Source organism: Gavia stellata, chromosome 25 (assembly GCF_030936135.1).
Source record: "Gavia stellata isolate bGavSte3 chromosome 25, bGavSte3.hap2, whole genome shotgun sequence".
In the NCBI taxonomy this organism is placed as follows: domain Eukaryota; kingdom Metazoa; phylum Chordata; class Aves; order Gaviiformes; family Gaviidae; genus Gavia; species Gavia stellata.
Genome location: NC_082618.1, coordinates 1,371,096 through 1,389,323, shown reverse-complemented (window position 1 = coordinate 1,389,323; position 18,228 = coordinate 1,371,096). Strand labels below are relative to the sequence as shown.

General features: G+C 46.9%; 1 protein-coding gene across 1 annotated transcript in view; it reads right to left on the bottom strand.

Annotated features, from left to right (window-relative positions):
- Positions 1-18,228, bottom strand: part of LOC104250719 (S-adenosyl-L-methionine-dependent tRNA 4-demethylwyosine synthase TYW1) — a 113,870-nt gene that overhangs the window by 12,629 nt on the left and 83,013 nt on the right. The window contains exons 14-15 of the mRNA XM_059829496.1: positions 16,509-16,619; positions 2,673-2,840 (exon numbers count right to left, since the gene is read on the bottom strand). Coding sequence (XP_059685479.1) covers positions 2,673-2,840; positions 16,509-16,619 — 279 coding nt within the window. The remainder of the gene's footprint in view (positions 1-2,672; positions 2,841-16,508; positions 16,620-18,228) is intronic.

Sequence of the window (18,228 nt, the reverse complement as noted above, 5' to 3'; positions counted from 1 at the left end):
AGAGTACTGTGACTTCAACAAACACAAGCTAAGAATACGCAAGGAGCAAAATCATTACAATTAGCATAATAAGTAGCTGCTCCATCAATTGCCGAGCTAGCACATTATTACACCTTTTTAGTATCACAGAACCACTAAGTTTGGAAAAGACCTGTAAGACCATCAAGTCCAACCATCAACCCAACCCCGCCATGCCCACTAAACCATGTCCCGCAGTGCCACGTCCACACGTTCCTTGAACCCCTCCAGGGATGGTGACTCCACCACCTCCCTGGGCAGCCTCTTCCAATGCTTCACCACTCTCTCAGGAAAGACATTTTTCCTAATATCCAGCCTGAACCTCCCCTGGCACAACCTGAGGCCATTTCCTCTTGTCCTATGACTTGTCACTTGGGAGAAGAGACCAACACCCACCTCCCCACAACCCCCTTTCAGGTAGTTGTAGAGAGCGATAAGGTCTCCCCTCAGCCTCCTCTTCTCCAGACTGAACAACCCCAGCTCCCTCAGCCGCTCCTCATCAGACTTGTGCTCCAGAGCCCTCACCAGCTCCGTCGCCCTTCTCTGGACACGCTCCAGCACTTCAATGTCCTTCTTGTCGTGAGGGGCCCAAAACTGAACACAGCATTCGAGGTGTGGCCTCACCAGCGCCAAGTACAGGGGCACGATTATCTTTCTATTAAACATTTCTGGAGCTCAGACAGCCAAATTGTACTTGATATTTTTCATATCCCGCATCCTTTAGAATTAATAGGTTTTTGTGACATTTCACTTCTATTTCAAATTGGGTTGACGGTGTTTATGAAGGAACCGAAGTTTCAAACCAAACATTTTTCACATACAGAGGCTGCTGAAACACGCTGGGTCTGCAAAGCACTCCAGCAGCGTAAGGGATGCTGGACTGGTGGCAGAAGGCAGCACCACTACCTCTTCTCCATCGTTAGGATGGAGAGCACAGATAATTGTTCTAGCTGCTTCATTTGTCCTGCAAAACAGTTTTGCAGAAAGGCAGCTCCAGTTCGAAAGGAAAACATCCTCTGTTAACATCCACAAATCAATGTCCTTTGCCAAAATTATTTCTCCAAAGGAAGAATCACAGAATGACGGGGGTTGGAAGGGACCTCTGGAGATCACCTAGTCCAACCCCCCGCCAGAGCAGGGTCACCTAGAGCAGGTTGCACAGGAATATATCTTGAATATCTCCGAAGAAGGAGACTCCACAACCTCTCTGGGCAGCCTGTTCCAGTGCTCTGCCACCCTCAAAGGAAAGAAGTTCCTCCTCATGTTTAGATGGAACCTCCTATGACCAACTTTGTGCCCGTTACCTCTCATCATGTCACTGGGCACCCCTGAAAAAAGACTGGTCCCATCCTCCGGGCACCCACCCCTTCAGCATTGAAGAGATCCCCCCTCAGTCTGCTCTTCTCCAGAGTAAAAAGACCCAAGTCCCTCAGCCTTTCCTCATAAGAAAGATGTTCCAGTCCCCCAATCATCAAGAAAAATACATTATTTCAACTCTGGTTGAAAGAAAGGAGGGCTACCGTTCTGGCAGGTATCAAAGATCCAGAAGAGGTAAAACACAACCCTAGCCTCTGCATAACTTCCTCACCGGGCTGTGTATACCACTGAAAAAACCATAATGAAAACACGGAACGCGCTGGTATTGGCAGGGATAGAGTTAATTTTCTTCATAGTAGATAGTATGGGGCTGAGTTTTGGATTTGTGCTGAAAACAGCGTTGACAATACAGAGGTGTTTTCATTATAGCTGAGCAGTGCTCACACAGCGCCAAGGCCTTTTCTGCTTCTCATCCCACCCCACCAGCGAGTGGGCCGGGGGTGCACAAGAAGGTGGGAGGGGACACAGCCGGGACAGCTGACCCCAACTCACCAAAGAGATATTCCGTACCATACGATGTCATGCTCCATATATAAACTAGAGGGAAAGCTGGCCGGGGGCCCACTGCTCGGGGACAGGCTGGGCATCGGTCGGAGGCTGGTGAGCAATTGTTTTCATTTGCATCACTTGTCTTTCTTGGGTTTTAATTTTTGTTGTTATTTTCTTCTTCATTACAATTATTATTATCATCATTATTTTATTTCATTTCATTTATTAAACTATTCTTATTTTAACCCACGAGCTTTCTCACTTTTACTTTTCCGATTCTCTCCCCCATCCCACTGGGGCAGGGAGGGGAGTGAGCGAGCGGCTGCGTGGTGCTTAGTTGCCAGCTGGGGTTAAACCACGACGTAGAAACAAGACAAAGCCAGCTGACCCACCTCAAAAAGATTTTTCTTGCCTTTTTCAAAATGCAAAGCAGCAAGTCTGACAAAGCACAGGAGATACTGCACTGAGCTCCTCCTGGAGCCGTTAAATGCTTCTTGCCTGGATTGCCACAGTCATGCTGTGAGTTATCGCCACTGGCTGCAACCCGCAGCGGCTTCAGTAACTATTCCACAGCTCACTCTGCAATACACGCTACGCCTTTTTTTCCCCAAAAAAACCCAGTATCCAGCCAACTCTAGAGAGAAAATGTGTGGGAACAAGGCAATTGTGCAGCAGTTCACAGAATTGTTAAGGTTGGAAAAGACCTGTAAGATTATCAAGTCCAATCATCAACCCAAGTTCCAAGGAAAAGATATGGTGCCTGGTCTCACACACTGGCACAGTCTCACCTTCTTGTGAGCTATCAGGAGACAGTTCGAGTGTTCGTGCTCGCACGCGATTTCATAGGCAGGGATGAGGTCGGCCAGCTCCTGGACGAAGCGCACCACCTCCTCGTGCCAGGGGACGTTGGCCATGGTGAGGTTGCTGGCCGAGCTTTCACCGCAGTACGTCACACCCTGAGAAGAAACATGGAAACCATCACTGTCAGCTTAACACTTCACAAGCTCAGGGCAGTGCCGGCACATCAGCCACAGCAAACCCTGACAACGGTCTGTTTTGTCCCCCCTTCATGCTGTATCTCACGGAAAGGTAACAAATTTGAAGATGACATCAAAAAATAGATCTCTTCCTCAGTGACACATCACTAAACCCCTGCGTGCCCAGGCTTCCCCAGCAATAAAACACAGGTTAGCCTTTATCCTGGAAAGTAGCTTTAAAAGCATCCAAATAGACGATGCTTGTGCTCTCGACCTACCAAGGGACCTTCGAGAAGGTCACTTGGTTTTGAAACACAACATGCCTGGAAGAAAGTCTCACAAACAACCAATGCAACAAGTCAGTGCGACACTTCTAGAGATAACTGTCCGATGTGGCACAGAGGTGAGGACCTCTCCCCTTTCAAGCCAAGGCTGTGATTTCTGCCACTGTTCCCTAGTATCCACACAAATCCATTCCAGCCCCTTGTAAAAGCATCCTACATGCCCTCCTCCCTAACTGTGCCCAGGGAAGCTCCCCCAGCTATACAGTGCTGGCTCTCCCTACTTCCAGCTGTTCAATTTAATGACAAGAGAATTAAACCCACCTATTTCAGCTGTAGACGGTTGCTGTAACTGCGCCAGATCAAGACCATTTTGACAATCAAGATGAAGAGACAGTCCCTGCACTCTGAAACCCATTTTCTGTCTTCCCCATGGTGCCCATGCAACAAGACCCAGGTAACCGTAACCTGGGGCTCTATGAATACCTGTATCGGAGATTTTAAGTAAACCAGTTTTATGCACATGATTGTTTGGATCTTGAGATCTCAAGGTTCTTCCCAGCTACTGGTCATTTTATAGAAAAATTAAGATACTCCCCTATTTCAGTGTAAGAAATGGGCATTTGTACAGCATTATGCATCCATGCTGGGATGGGATGGGCAGCGTCCCACCGGGCAGCAGCACCCAGACCCAGCCCTGGCAGAGATGTGGCTCATTAGGAGAAAGGTGCAGATGCTGGCAGGGTAGCAGCAGCTTGAGCCCAGAGAAACAGCAAATTTCTTTTAAACACCTTTCCTTCCAAAGTAAAAAGGGGGGAAAAAATATCTGCAAGTGTACAAATCATCTTTCTTTTCCGTGAACGCACAAAGCATATGATTCTTGAGAGCACAAAAAGCAAAATCACTAAGAAAACCTAAATAGTGGAAAAGTGGAACAAAGCAGAGGATGTTGTGAACCTTGAGGCGTTCTGAAGACAACTGCTAATTTTACATTCAAACCAGAGGGATGGAATTGGGCTTTAAAGGTGGAGAAATGGTGAATTTGCATGGCGCAGTGCCACATCACCCATTCCCGTCTCTAAGACCTTTGCTAAACAAGAAGCAACTCGATGGGGGTGAAAGCATCTTCATAGGAGGCAAAAACAGAGTTCCCCCAGAATAAACAGGGCTTTGCTTCTGCCCCTCTGCTCATCTAAGCTGTTTTTCTGCAGTAACCGAGCACCTAATGATCCTTAACGAAGCAAAGGAGTCAACACCTCTGGGAGGGACATGCTCTTACCCTCTTTTTACAGCCTGGAAAAAAGGGAGACGAAGATTTGCACAGGGCCCTGGGGGAAGCTGGGGGGGAGGAAGGACTGCCACCCTGGACAGCATCATGGCACTGCTGAAACCTTATCTTCCTAACCCAGCCTGCTCCACCCCGGTCTGCTCCTCTCCACGGCAGCACTGCTCCTCTGACTTCCAGTTAGGACAAGACTTCCAAAACAGTCAGAAAATTTCAAGGCTAGAGGAAGGTGCTGCTCTTTGTTGTTCATTCACTCCTTGGGAGGCAGAAGTACCCCAGTTGCTCAGCAATGAGCTTGCTCTTTAGAGGTGACCACGGCACAGACCACGAGAGCTAGGCTGCTGCTGGCTCGGCCGCTACCTCCAGCGATTCCAGGTTCCACCACGACCCTCGACGCTGGCGTGAAAGGATGAACACGGAGCCTCCCATGGCCAAGTGCTTCTAGAAACCAGGTGGGGAACTCTGCTCGACCTCCTCCATCTAGCTAAAGAAACACAAGTCACCAGTTTCTAAGATTATTCTTTAATTCTCTGGCTTGCTATCAGCAGCTCTGTTTGCAGGGAGGTCTGCAGGCTGCTCACCCAGTGCCTGCCAGGGGGGTAGTAGCATTTTAAGGAAGATATTGAGCGTGTTCCTCCCTGCTTTTCCCCCCAGACATCACCTACAGGAGAGGACAGCTACAGCGACTGCCAGGCGTTCAGCGCTCCAGACCCTTGTTGAAAAATAAATAAATAAATAGAGATTGGGAGTGCTTGTCCAAACTGCTCAATATCCCCCTGGATATCGAGGGCCATCAGCTAGATACAAAAATAACATTGGCACAGTAAAGCCAGTGCAAACAGTCAGTAAACACACAGATTATTTTTCAGGGCTGAGTACATGAGCAAACACCCAAAAATATAAAGGCATTTGTAAAAACTCCCTCCAGCTCATCTCACTCTTACTATCTTTTGCTTAAATTAATTCAGTAAATACAGAGAACTGTTTGGAAAAAAGTCCATCTCTGCCTGCACCTCCCACACACGCAGAGGAAGGGTGAAAATCCAGGCTTAAACTGGTGCCGTAGAGAAACTCTTATTGTTTACTGATGAGTAGAATTGACTTGATGACATTAAAAAGCAGCTTGTGTTGTTTCGGTCAAAGGCCACCAGAACAATTGAGGAATTTCTATAATCCTACCAGTCCACAAAGAATCCGTGCTGCTTTGTGAAACACTGAGAGCTGAAGTAATCGCCCCAGAGCGAACGTCCACTGGAAACGTCAAGGGTTGGGTTTTTTTTTTATAAGATTGATTTGCACTGATTGCGGATCTCCCACCCAACACCATCTGCCAGCCGAAAGGCCAGCACCATCGCTCACGCGCCCCCAAAGCCCCCAGCGCTCCCGATCTCCCCTGACTTAGCAGAAGTAAAGGTCATGCAGTGCTGGCACGTTGTATCTGCACCCAAAAAAAAGCCTAGCCCATGGGGTGAGAAGTACCCCGCACGCGCAGGCTGACGTGACGAGCACTACGAGCATCCCTGGGGCAGAGCACAGAGAGAAGTTTCCCAGCGCACACTGGTCTGCAAAGCTCTGTAGGTCACTAGTGTGAACAGGCAGGAGCAGGAATCTTTGGGGAAACAGCTTTTCTGATCGTTTTCAGGAAGCACACTTAAAACTAGTCCCTAATTTAGAAGCGGCATTGTTCAAAAGACACCTTCATCTCCGATTTGATTGTATTAAGTCAGAGATACTGGGTTCTTGCTCCAGCTCCCTTCCCAACTACCCGCTACAGCAAATGGACCAAAGGAGAGCACGCTGGAGCGGGATACGTGTTCCTGCTGTGCCCTACACAAAGCCAAGGCACAAGCAGTGCTGGTTTGGGTGATTTACTTGCCACAGAAGCCGAGGCCCTCTGGGTCACTGCAATACCCACCCCCCTGCAGCAGCCAGCTCCACGCCCTGCAACAATCTCTGGTCAGTGAACGCAGCCCCTCAAGTTCTCCTACACCCCACCCCATCCAACTTCAGCCTCATCATTTTGATATCAGCTGCTTTAATTTGGAGATCTGATCACCTGAACCTCCTCAATCACTGATTAGTCTTAGCCATGACCTTGATTTCACTACTGCCTTGCTCCACCTTTAATTACATTAGTAAAATTCTCATGAATTAGCTCAGCAGTATGTGGCTTACTGAGATTTATTTTTGCTTATTTCTTTCTTTCTGGACAAAATTAAAGGCTCATCCAACTGGTTTAACCTGTGATCTCACAACAGAGGGACCCATAAGCACCCATAAGGGCAAACTCACACAAGAAACTTGGCTTTTCTTCTAGACAAAAGTCCTCCGTACCTCTCCAGGTGGTTCCATCACCTTTGCTCTGTGGCCGAGCTATTTTATTCCAGTCACAAAATCCTATCAAGCACCAGTCTTCAAAACAGAGCGCACACAATTTTATGGATTATTATGTTTTGCACTGTCATGTTTTTCCTCTGTGAAGAACACTTCTACTTCTTTTAAATGGCATTTGCATTCACGCTGTGTTTGTGGCAGCTGGTCCCAGCTGACGCTGCACTCCCAAGACCTAATTCACCTACACTGAAGCTGACCACGTCATGTCCAGCAATAAACGGAGACAGATCCTTTGCAAACACTTAAAATTAGAGCAAGGTGAACGATGCAGTGCTTAAACAGGGCTACAAAAGAAACAGACTCATGCAAATTAGAAACGGTACAAGTTTTGGAAGCAATTGCTTTCTTGCTGGTAAATTTATGAGGGACTTCCTCTATTAATCTGCTCAAGCAAAGGATATTAGAGCCGCGCGCCATAACTCAGAGCCAGCGTGGAAACAGGTTGACTGTGCACAACCGCAGACAAGTCAGGGGAGTGATAAACAGGGAAGTGCATTAATTTTTTTAGCCCAGCTCTGAAAGTGATTTTAAACATTCTTATATTAGAGCAGCCAGCCACACAAATAATAGGATATGTATCTCCGAAGTTCAGCTGTATAGACGCAGCTCCATATAGCAATATTTTCTCCGCCTTCATTATACAGATTATGATTTGAGCATGAAAAATGTATGACTGCAGAGGGGGAAAATTCTTAGGAAGCTACAACATGACTCATTCTTTTAATAAACTTCAAAGATATCATTTACAAGCAAAGAAAGCGCAGAGGCAAATGGAATAACTAAGTGCTCGGATGGCTGATTAATTCACGAGCACAAATCAATGAAAATCAGCTTAGCAGCACACCGAATGAAAGCACATCAGCTTTCAACTTCCCCAACTTCTTAAAACTCGCGTTAATTAACAGTGCTGATACCACTTAAAAATGTGAACAGTTGATTAGGGCGGTCATGTTATATTTTTCAGTAATACACGAAGACAGTTATTAAGACATCAAGTGTTAAAAAAGGAAGCCATTCTATTGTACACCCTGAGCTCTTACACCAACTTCCCTGCAGTAGCAACGTCAACGATCCTGCCTCTTAATTAGTCTTTAATAAGGGTGTGCTTCTAGCATCCTAATCATGCCACATAGCTTTGGCCAAATCCCTTGAAACGCAGAAGCCTTCTGAAAAGCATCTCAGCTATTCTTGGTTATGCCGGTGCGAATCCAGAGCAACCGCGCTGGACGTGCTCTGGATTTCCGTGCTGCTGTAACGGAGCCGAGCGTGCACAACTGTATTTAAGCAACGCCTTGTGCCAAGATGATTATCGCCGCAGCAAGAGCACGAGAAGCACATTTCTTCCACTGCGATCTGGCTCCTTGCCGGAGATCTCGACAGCCAGCAATCATTTTAATCCATGGGGCTATGAAGGAAAGAATACTGGGGAACTAAATATGACAGTGCTTTTGTTGCTCAACTCTGCAACTCCAGGCTTCCCAACTTAATTACCGAACAAGACAATTTTCTTAACCTCTAGCCCACAAATTATAAATTTGTTTAATTGAGGCTCGTGTGAACTAAAGGAAGAACAAAGTGTCGGCCAAGCTGCTGAGTGACAGAGCCACTGTTTAAAAACTGGGGCAGCCCTGACCCAAGACAAATATAAAAAGCCTCAAATGACATGTTGATAGATTGCACTCTCTGCAATAAAAACGCTCGTGAACCGAGCATCAGCACTGTCCAAATTATATACACAAGCTTTCATGCACGTCTGCTCCTCGCTGGAGTGGATTGGGGCTCATTGGTCGTTTTTCATAATCGCTTTCAAGTTGATTTAACGAAGGACGATGGTTTATTTGTCAGTTAAATCTGAAAAGCAGGAATGGAAGTGGTTAGTTATGCAGCATAACCCCGATATTTAACACCAGCTCTCCAGATGCACCACACGTATGGCTATATGCAGATCGGTGCTCCAGAGGCCCATAAATCTTCAGCGACTCCCTTGAAGTCAAAGGAACTCCTCCTGTAAAAGCTAAACTCGGAATGCTGGACGCAGCCTTTCGTTCCAGCTCTTCAAAATGAACCATACGGATATCCGAGAGAGAAATGGCTACTGTTAAATCACTCACCCTCCCTATGCCCTGGTGAAGAGCGATTGCACAGGGGGAGGTGGGAGGAGTAGAAAGACTTAGACCAGAAGGCAGGAGGTGAATGTTCAGCCAGTGACCTGCTTTGCTCCAACCCACCCCTACCCTGCCTCAGTTTCCCCAGCTGCAAAAACACAGTACATAGTGCTAGCCCTTCTTCTCCTGCAAGCAAGCTCTCAGAGCCATGGACAGAAATTTCTTATTACAGACTGTTGAGCACAGCAGCACTGGGCCATCCCACACAACCCGTCTCCGTACACTCTTTATTTTCTACAGCTTCCCTTGGTCATATCCAAAAGCCTCACAAGCCTAATGCAATTTCCATGCTCTCCGCTTCCCACTTATTTTGGATACTAACCTTTACTGAAACAAAAAAAATAGATGAGAACAATCCATTTTAGCTTGGATTTTCATCAGGCTTACATCTGTACCCAAGCCCAGTGCTGGACTGCAAAAATTCCTCTTCAATTTCAGAAACGTGTTTGCATCAAACCACAAGCTTGGACTAAAGACTGACTTTTTGATGAAACTGTGTGGCAGGGTCACTTGAAAATTCAAAATTTAATCATTCACCTATGTTTGCAGTGAAACTTGTTATCAAGCCTTTCTATGTACTCACAGCATGAAAAAACCCACTGATGCCAAGCCGAACTCCTCAGACCCGTCTATGAGTAACTTGTAACCTTTAGCTGGATCAACAGAAATAGCAAGTGGGTCCCTGCCTCTCTCACCCCCAGATGCTAATCAGGAAAGGAGAAGCTTTCAGCAGAGACTGCTCAGGACCCAGCCAGAGGCACCTTTCCACAGCAGTCCAGGGCAACTGGGATTTATCCAGCAGAGCCAGACCCCTCGGGTGCCCAACTGCCCACCAGCACACCTGGGTGATGGGGAGGTGGCACAGTCCCATGGGCAGTCCCGTGCACAGCCCCACCACTGCCTACCTGGCCACAGAATCACTAAGGTTGGAAAAGACCTGCAAGATCATCAAGCCCAACCATCAACCCAACCCCACCATGCCCACTAAACCATGTCCCGCAGTGCCACGTCCACACGTTCCTTGAACCCCTCCAGGGATGGTGACTCCACCACCTCCCTGGGCAGCCTCTTCCACTGCTTCACCACTCTCTCAGGAAAGACATTTCTCCTAATATCCAGCCTGAACCTCCCCTGGCACAACTTGAGGCCATTTCCTCTTGTCCTATCACGTGTCACTTGGGAGAAGAGACCAACACCCACCTCCCCACAACCCCCTTTCAGGTAGTTGTAGAGAGCAATAAGGTCTCCCCTCAGCCTCCTCTTCTCCAGACTGAACACCCGCAGCTCCCTCAGCCGCTCCTCATCAGACTTGTGCTCCAGAGCCCTCACCAGCTCCGTCGCCCTTCTCTGGACACGCTCCAGCACCTCAATGTCCTTTTTGTCGCGAGGGGCCCAAAACTGAACACAGGATTCGAGGTGCCTCATGCATTACCCATGGGGTATGCAGGCAGGCTGTTGTACCCACAGCTCGCAGTTAAGAGAGAACAGCAAGTGATCAGTGGGGGTTTTTTGTTTGGATTTATTTCATAGCAGGCACGAGGACAGGGGATTTTTAACCTCACCTTTATCTAAATGCAGACTGGAATGGCAGCAAGACTCTGAATAGCTTTTTCACAGGTGGGGGCAATCGCTTCTTGCTGCATGCAATTAAAAACTCACTGAAGCAGAGCTCATTTTCCTCATTATTTTAAGCACTTAAATAATATTTACTGTTTAATATGATGAGATTGAGCAGACTGGGACACATACTTCCCTCTGGTCCTTCCTTCCAGACATTTACTTGGTCATTTTAATTCCATAGCAAAGCCTCAGACGCCAAGAGCAGGAGCTGCAGTCCCAGAACGTCGTCCTTAGCTCTGCCAGACACCGAGCCCTCCCACCAACACGAGCTCGGCGCGAGGGTGCTGCGCTGGAGCTGCAGAAAAATCATCAGGGACAAGTGCTTTCAAGTGGCTGAAAACTGATTTCACGAAGGCTTGAAGAAATTCTGTGCAGTGCCACGACTCTCACCTCCGCTCTGCCCAAGTCCTGCCCTCAGACAGCACCATGGTGTGAACAGCCCTCAAACAAAGAACAAGCCAGGCAGGCTTTTTTTTCCCCTCCTCCTTAAATTAAAACAGATGGAGAGAAGCAGCAAGGCTCTGCTCAGGCAGGAAGCAAAAGCCACACAATGAAGCTTCACTTTAGCAAATACAGACCACTTCCCTGGGGATGGCATTTCACCTGCGGCTCTGAGCAGAGCCACCGGATCTCCCACATCATTACAGCAGCAGCTCGGAAATCAAAAGCCATGTTTGCAAGCTTGAGCACCTGACATGCACGCTTGCATAGGCGCAACCTTAAAGCTATTGACAGAGCAGAGAGGATGCATGGACGCAGCCACAATTAAACGTGCAAGTGTGCCCAGCTGCTCCGCGGGCTGCCTGCAATGAGCAAAGGTCCGGACTGGGTTTCTGTGCGCTTATCCGGCCTCGCGCTAACGAGACCCTGCAGCACACTCCACTCTCCCGTCTGAACGGGTTCCTTAGGACCCATTTATGTATTTCATATGAAAATCCTTTTGCCCCTTTGGTTTAAGAAGGAATATAAATGGCGAAATACTGCATGTCAACACAAGCCTCTGGCTTTTAAAACAAAAGAGGGTAACACTGCAAAAAGATGAGTTGCACATTTTAGATCTTAAATATAACAATCAACTGGGTACAACCGTGACAGTGACATTATGGCATTAAAACAGACTAAGGCAATAAATAAAATTGATGCGTATTTAATAACCCCGTGACTGATTCTTCCTTTACTTGGGTTTTACGCAAGGGTAATCAAGGCTAATTTCTATTGGCTTAAGTAAGAGAACAGGGCCCCACAGAGTTACACCGCTGTAAGACACTCATGTAAATGAGAACAAGTATTAAGCCCTGCAAGAATCTAAATCTCTATCCACTCCACCCCATGAGCCCCTCCGGAGCAACAGGGGATTAGCTACATTCATTTTAAATGAACGTCATTTATCTCAAGTATTTAACCAGGAAATCCAGCTGAGATGAGCCTCATTTTCTGGCAGATGCTTTGCAGTATCTTATAATGTTTTTTTGTTTATTTGCTTTGAGCAGGACCTGGTCTTTGCCTTTTGAACCTATCACACTAGGGGTTTGAAAAAGAAATAAATAAATGCTAAGCCTTATCCACATGCCAAATAGATTCTTCAACATGCTTCGTTCTCAGAAGAACAGAAGAAATTACTTTTAATCAAAAATATCAAGTCTTTTGGGGAAAATTCTCAGGTCACAAACGCTGCGCGAACACCACAACTGCTGGGGCTGGACTAAAGGCCAGTTACCCACTGGCAGGAATTTTTGTCCAAGTGCAGATCAATACATGTAAGTGGAGGAAAGGAAATACCAACAGCGATAACGAGTGCTAGATTTGAACACACCTCAACCCTACCTGTCTTCCTTTGGGTCAGAATTTAACTCCTGACTTTATGTACTATTTCATCAAGCATCACTTTGAACGCTGTGGGATTATATCTGTGTGATCACTCTGTTTATGCACAGGTTTGTCTGCACAATCACAAACTCCCAGGCTTTGAGGGGGTATGATGCAGCCCCTCTTCTGCTGCTCTCCTTTGCTGAGAAGGAGATCTGCTCATGTTTTATACTAGAGCAGTCAAACATCACAGGCACTGAGATCCTGGCTCTTTGCTTCACCCCGCAGGTGCACAGGCAGAAGCTACAAAGCACCTTGAAGCATTCTCGGCCCCAGTTTGCTCAATGGCATAGCTCAGATGACTCCAAAACCACTGCAGCAGCCCTCTGCACCAGCAATCCCGCCGTAAGAGAAGGCTGATCTCACAGGTAGGGCGTTGGACAAGAGCTTGGCCCGCCAGGATTAAAAGATGATCAGATGAAAACAAGCTGTCTGCAGAGCACACAGCTGAACGCAAAGGGAGGATAACCTACTAATTTGGTTAGGTCAGAGCACGGGGTAAGGGTCTGAGTGCAGGCACAGCAGCCAACACAACCAGCTCCAGCAGCGCGGGGGGCACACCACCCCCCCAGCAAGCAGTCGACACTTCAAAGAAGGACAGCCAAGCAAGGAAGCCACCCTTTAAGAGGACATCCCCTATGTCAGCTTCTCCTGTTGGTACTTGGCTGGACTCTCTCGCTACCCTGCAGCCATTCCAAAACACGCCACTTACTCCTTCTGGCCAAGACAAAGGAGAAATTGGTTCTGCGCTTGAGGTGGGAAACCATGTAAACCCCTCGCATTTCAAAGTCACAGAGACAGTGCAGCAAGAGGAGAAAGCCACTGCGGATCCCTGCCCAGCCAAACCTTCCCCACTTTAGGAACGCTGCTGTTTAGCAGGAACTGGCAGATGAAACTATGCGAAGCAAGTAAGGCCACTGACTGGGCTAACACTATACTTAGTGTGAGCTGCTTCCCCTCTGCAGAGCACCAAGTGCCCACCTTTTGGAACGTTACACTTGCTCCAAAGAGGCAAGGAAGAAAGGCAACTTGGTTAAAAATAAAACCACCTTGCTCTTGCATAAAAACATCCCATATAAAAGTCTGTGAGCAAGACCTCTCGTCCAACTTAGGGTCTATTTAAACACAACCTAGTGTCAAGCAAATCCACTGCTCCAGGAAAGCCATCACAAGATTTCATGACCTTTTAGAAGGATGGAAATACCATTTAGACCCTAAGTGTTGCACCAGCACAGAGTTGCACCATTTGTTTTGAGACAGTGATAACATCAGTTCAGCTCCCATGCAAATGGGCACTGCCAGCAACACTGCTCGTGAAGGCATGCTTCGTACTTCAAGTGTATGAACCCTGCTTTCCCATCTTCAAAATTAAGGTAACGGGACAGCATAGCTCTATTTAAAAGCTCAGTTAAATGGAAAAAAAAGGGAGACTATTTCAGAGCCTGCTAGTGAACAAGGCGGAGCAGCACCCTGACAATTCATTTCTGCTGCTGGAGCTGAAAAGGAATTAGTGTGTTTTCTTGTACTTAGCTGATTGCTTCTGTCTTGCGGAGCTTAGCTGCTGTCAGACTTCCCGTATGGTTTTGAGAGCTTTGGAAAATCATCCTCCCTCCACTAGGCTGGAAACAAAGAGCAAACTGTAGAAGACGTGGTTTGGAGTTTGAGTATATGGATTGCAATGAAGTTGCGAAACGCTGTACTGTGGTTTGTAATGACAGCTGTAGTCAGGGAAGGGAAGACTTTCCCCCTCACTCCCAGCCTAAGTACAGCAACTACCAGAGACAAGGGAGAGAGATGCTGCATCCTTTGAAAAGGCTTAAACCTGAGTTTCCCTGTGTCCCTGACTACTGCTCTTGGGACTGGAAAGACAAGAGACTTTCCACATGCAAGACAAGAGACTTTCCAACTACAGGCTGCTTTTGTGGCCATAGCACAGGCACGATGCTAAACCATTCACGGAAGAAGAAACTGAGGGATGAGATGTTCTGTCCCTTAGCTTGAAGACACCATGATCTGACAAGGATGAGCAGCCTGGCAGACACTTCTGTCCTGCAGCACTGGCAGAACTTCCTTACCTGCTAGAATATTTCTGAAAAAAAGACGTTTAAATCAAAGCATCCCACTTGCAAATCTAATTAAGTAACACTAAACAGCACACCTTTTTTTCTTAAAAAAAACCAAAACAAACTGCAAACTTACACTTGTATCAGCCCACAAAAAGACCCAAATCCACCAAACAGCACATGGCCATCAGATGCCAGGTGCGCCCCTCTGCCTTCCCTGCCCTGCAACCCCTTTGAACCCCCTTTGTAGCTGGTCTTGGCAGGTGCACGAGTGATGCTGAACCCCCAGCTACACTACGGTGCTACAAGGGTTTTGGGAATGTCATGCAGCCCCTCTCTGCCTCAGTTCATACTTCTGCAAACAGGGCAAAGTGTTCAATATATATCCCTTCCTCAGAGAAAGTCCTCACTGGTTGAGATCTGAAAAGGACTTTGAAGCACTTGGAGTGCAAAGACGACATTTTCAATTGAAGCGCTCTGGGCAGGAGCCCGTCCCAGCTGGAAGGGCGTCTGGAGTACATTTATGATCACCTTGGGAATACCTCTACTACCACCTCTCTTCCCACCTATTTCCCTGGCAGTCCAAGGTATGATTTTGCCAGGGAGGAGCTGCTGGAAGAGCTGAGCTCCACGCTGATGGGAAACCACGACTGCGAAGCTGAATTCTTCCCCGGGCAAAAGGAACGGCAGGCCTCTGCCTTGGAGGAGACAGATGTTCGCCCCGGAGAGCGCTCAGGGGAATCTGCGCTCGGAAACATTGATTAACTTACACCTGATTCATTTTACTAATTAAAGTCGCTACACATGACAGAGCAGTCTAAGTAGCACGTATGCTGACAGCCTCATACTCCACGCTGGTGTGCACACTCATCTCTGCCCTCCTCGCACACTGGAAGAAAGGATCTTGTACTACCAGGCTGCGGTAAGAGAGTCAGAAGATGCAAGGTGGGAAGGGCCCCATAGGAGCACTCCTCCTGCTAGATTTTACCTGAGGATTATAAAACAGTCTGATACACATTGTAAAACTGAAGCTTTTTCCCCAAATCATACTCAAAATCTTATTTTGTATTAAGCTATCGACTTCAACAGCACATTCAGAGAGAAAGAGACCTCTCAATACTGATAATATCAAAACCTTTGGGGTTTGTTTCATAAGGAAATTGCAGCAAATTCCAGGTCTTTCTTCAAAGCAGCAGTAAATAAGAGTTAAATAAAAGAAAGGAAAGAAAGACAAGAGAAAGGAAAGAGAAAGTCCAGAAGTAATAGAACTGCAAAAATACAGACCTGAGGTTAAACATGCTGGTCTGCAAGGGAGCTGCTGGATGAAAATGCTGATAGCGATTCTTTACAGAACACTTCGTAATGTGCCTTTTACATTCCTCTACACACTAAATTGATTAATCCCAAGATAAAGCACCTCCTGCCCTGCTGTATCTCACATGCTCCCGTTAGCAGCTCTTCTAGTTCCCGAGGGTAATATTTCCCCCCGTTTTGCACAGCCTGACAGATACCACATCAGTAAGCCAGACATTATCACCTTTTCCCCCGGCAGAATTCAAGGCCAGGATGGGAAGAATAATACTACAAACTACCAGCTTGTCCCAGAATATTTTGTTTAAAATGTTAGTTGACATAAAAGAAGGAATGTCTATTTATCAGTCTCTGCTTTCATGAGAAATACAAAGAAGACCAGAGAGTTATGATTCCGTTGGGCAGAAATTGATGCTGGCTGGCACAAAGCTTGTCTTGCGTAACGCTGAAGACTACTCCAAATGCATGCATAAGATATTAGAAACCTGGCTGCCTAACTTTAAAAGCAAGAGATAAGTTCCTTATGCATCACTGAAATCTCTGGAAGAATTTAATTTACTCGTTTAAGTTTAAGACCAGGAGGGGCAGGGGGGAGGAAATGGGGAGGAAAAAATAGTAAAATGCTGATGGAAAAAAAAATAAAATAGCTCCATGTAGCTCACCTTGACCTCAATGAAGTCTGGTTTACCGAGGGATATCAGGTCAGCGTAAGCTTTGAGTTCATCCACATTCCAAGCTTTCACCAGTGTCAGCCTATAAACAGTGCGCTGTTGCTGAAATAAAGGAAAAATTACATTAGCGACACATTCTGACACAGGGAGGATGTTCCAGCCTCCCACGCAGCTTCAAACACAAAAAAAATAAATCATTAATTTATTCCAAGAACCCAGGGGCTAAACTAAACTGGACCCAAACCAGGAGACACCTCACTCGTTCTTTCAAGAAAGCTACGTGCAGCATCTGTGAGCTGAGCCACCTTTCACTGTACAAAGACTTATCTTCCCTCTATATATCCCAGGCACTTTGTTTTTACAGGAGCTTTAACTTAATGGGAAAATAACCTGGAAGTTTATCTCTCTTTGATTTATCTCCCCAGGCATAAAATCTCACCATTGGCTGCTACACAGATATTTTTATTTCCTCCAGCTGGATCATCCGGCATTGGTGGCATTTGGACAGGATGAACAAGAATAGACAGAGCATTGTCTGCCCCATCCGCAAACTCTTCCGGCACAGTAGATAGAATATCGCAGAGAAAAGGCTCTTCTGTGATCAGTTATGCAGAACATTTTATTGGAAGCCCAAAACGACAATTAAAATCACAACCAGGAAACACTGAAAATACCCTGCTTATGACCTCGCCTTAGGAAAAGTGCGGTGTGAGCCGTTATGAACAAACAGTAGCTGCAGCACTAACGACTACAAGAGTAGCATCCACCCCTCATTACCCTCTGCAGCAGGGCAGCTGGATTTCTGCCTGGCAGCATCCCTGCGTGGACCTGTCCTCTTTGTCCCACTGCTGAGCACCGCAGCTCCTCATCACACCAGTGCCCCTCCGAGATGCCCAGAGCTGACTTATTTCTGTGCACAGTGGCAGAGAGCACTCTGAGAACTTCTTTCCTTGCAGTTAATCTGATTTTCCCTCTAAGGGCTGCTCACCAAAGAAGTTACTGGTGACAAAAGGACTTCTCCTATCAATATAAGCACTTGGCCGTGGAACAAATCCAGTCTCACTGCTTACATCTGCTTGTTTCCATCTTTCCCCTCTCCTTCCCTTCATCTTCCACTAATGTTTTATTTCACTTATCTCTGGAATTTATTTGTAGCGCAATCTTCCAGCAAAATTGTTTTTTGAATTAACTCGTTTTCTTCCTTGGCACACTGTAGACTGTAAAACATGACAAAAGCACCAGTTTCGCCAGAGCGAAAGACGACCGTAACAAATCCACGGCAACCCAAGACTCCACGGCTGGGGCCAGGCTGTATCCCAGGGCTGGGACCTCCCGGCACAGCAAGGGCCGGAATCAAGTTCTCCTGCTCCAGAAAGTCCAGGCTTAGACTCAGGTTGAGTTAAGAGATTCTCCCTTACCTATTACCCATGACATGCCCACGGCACAAAGTTACCTGAACTTCAGTGCCATGTGTGGGAAGCATGCACACTATTCAGGTTATTACATTTTTCAACCCAGAAGGATAAGCTAAGAAGATCTGCTGCTGAACTGAACTGTCCCTCACTAAACCTCAGACTGTTTCCCACTGCGATACCTCTGAGAGCGTCTGCTGGTCAGGGGCAAAGCAGGGATGGATCCCTGGACCCTGAGTCCCAGTCCAAGGCTACTGAAAAGTTCAGACTACTACCCCCTCCTCACACAGGATCATAGA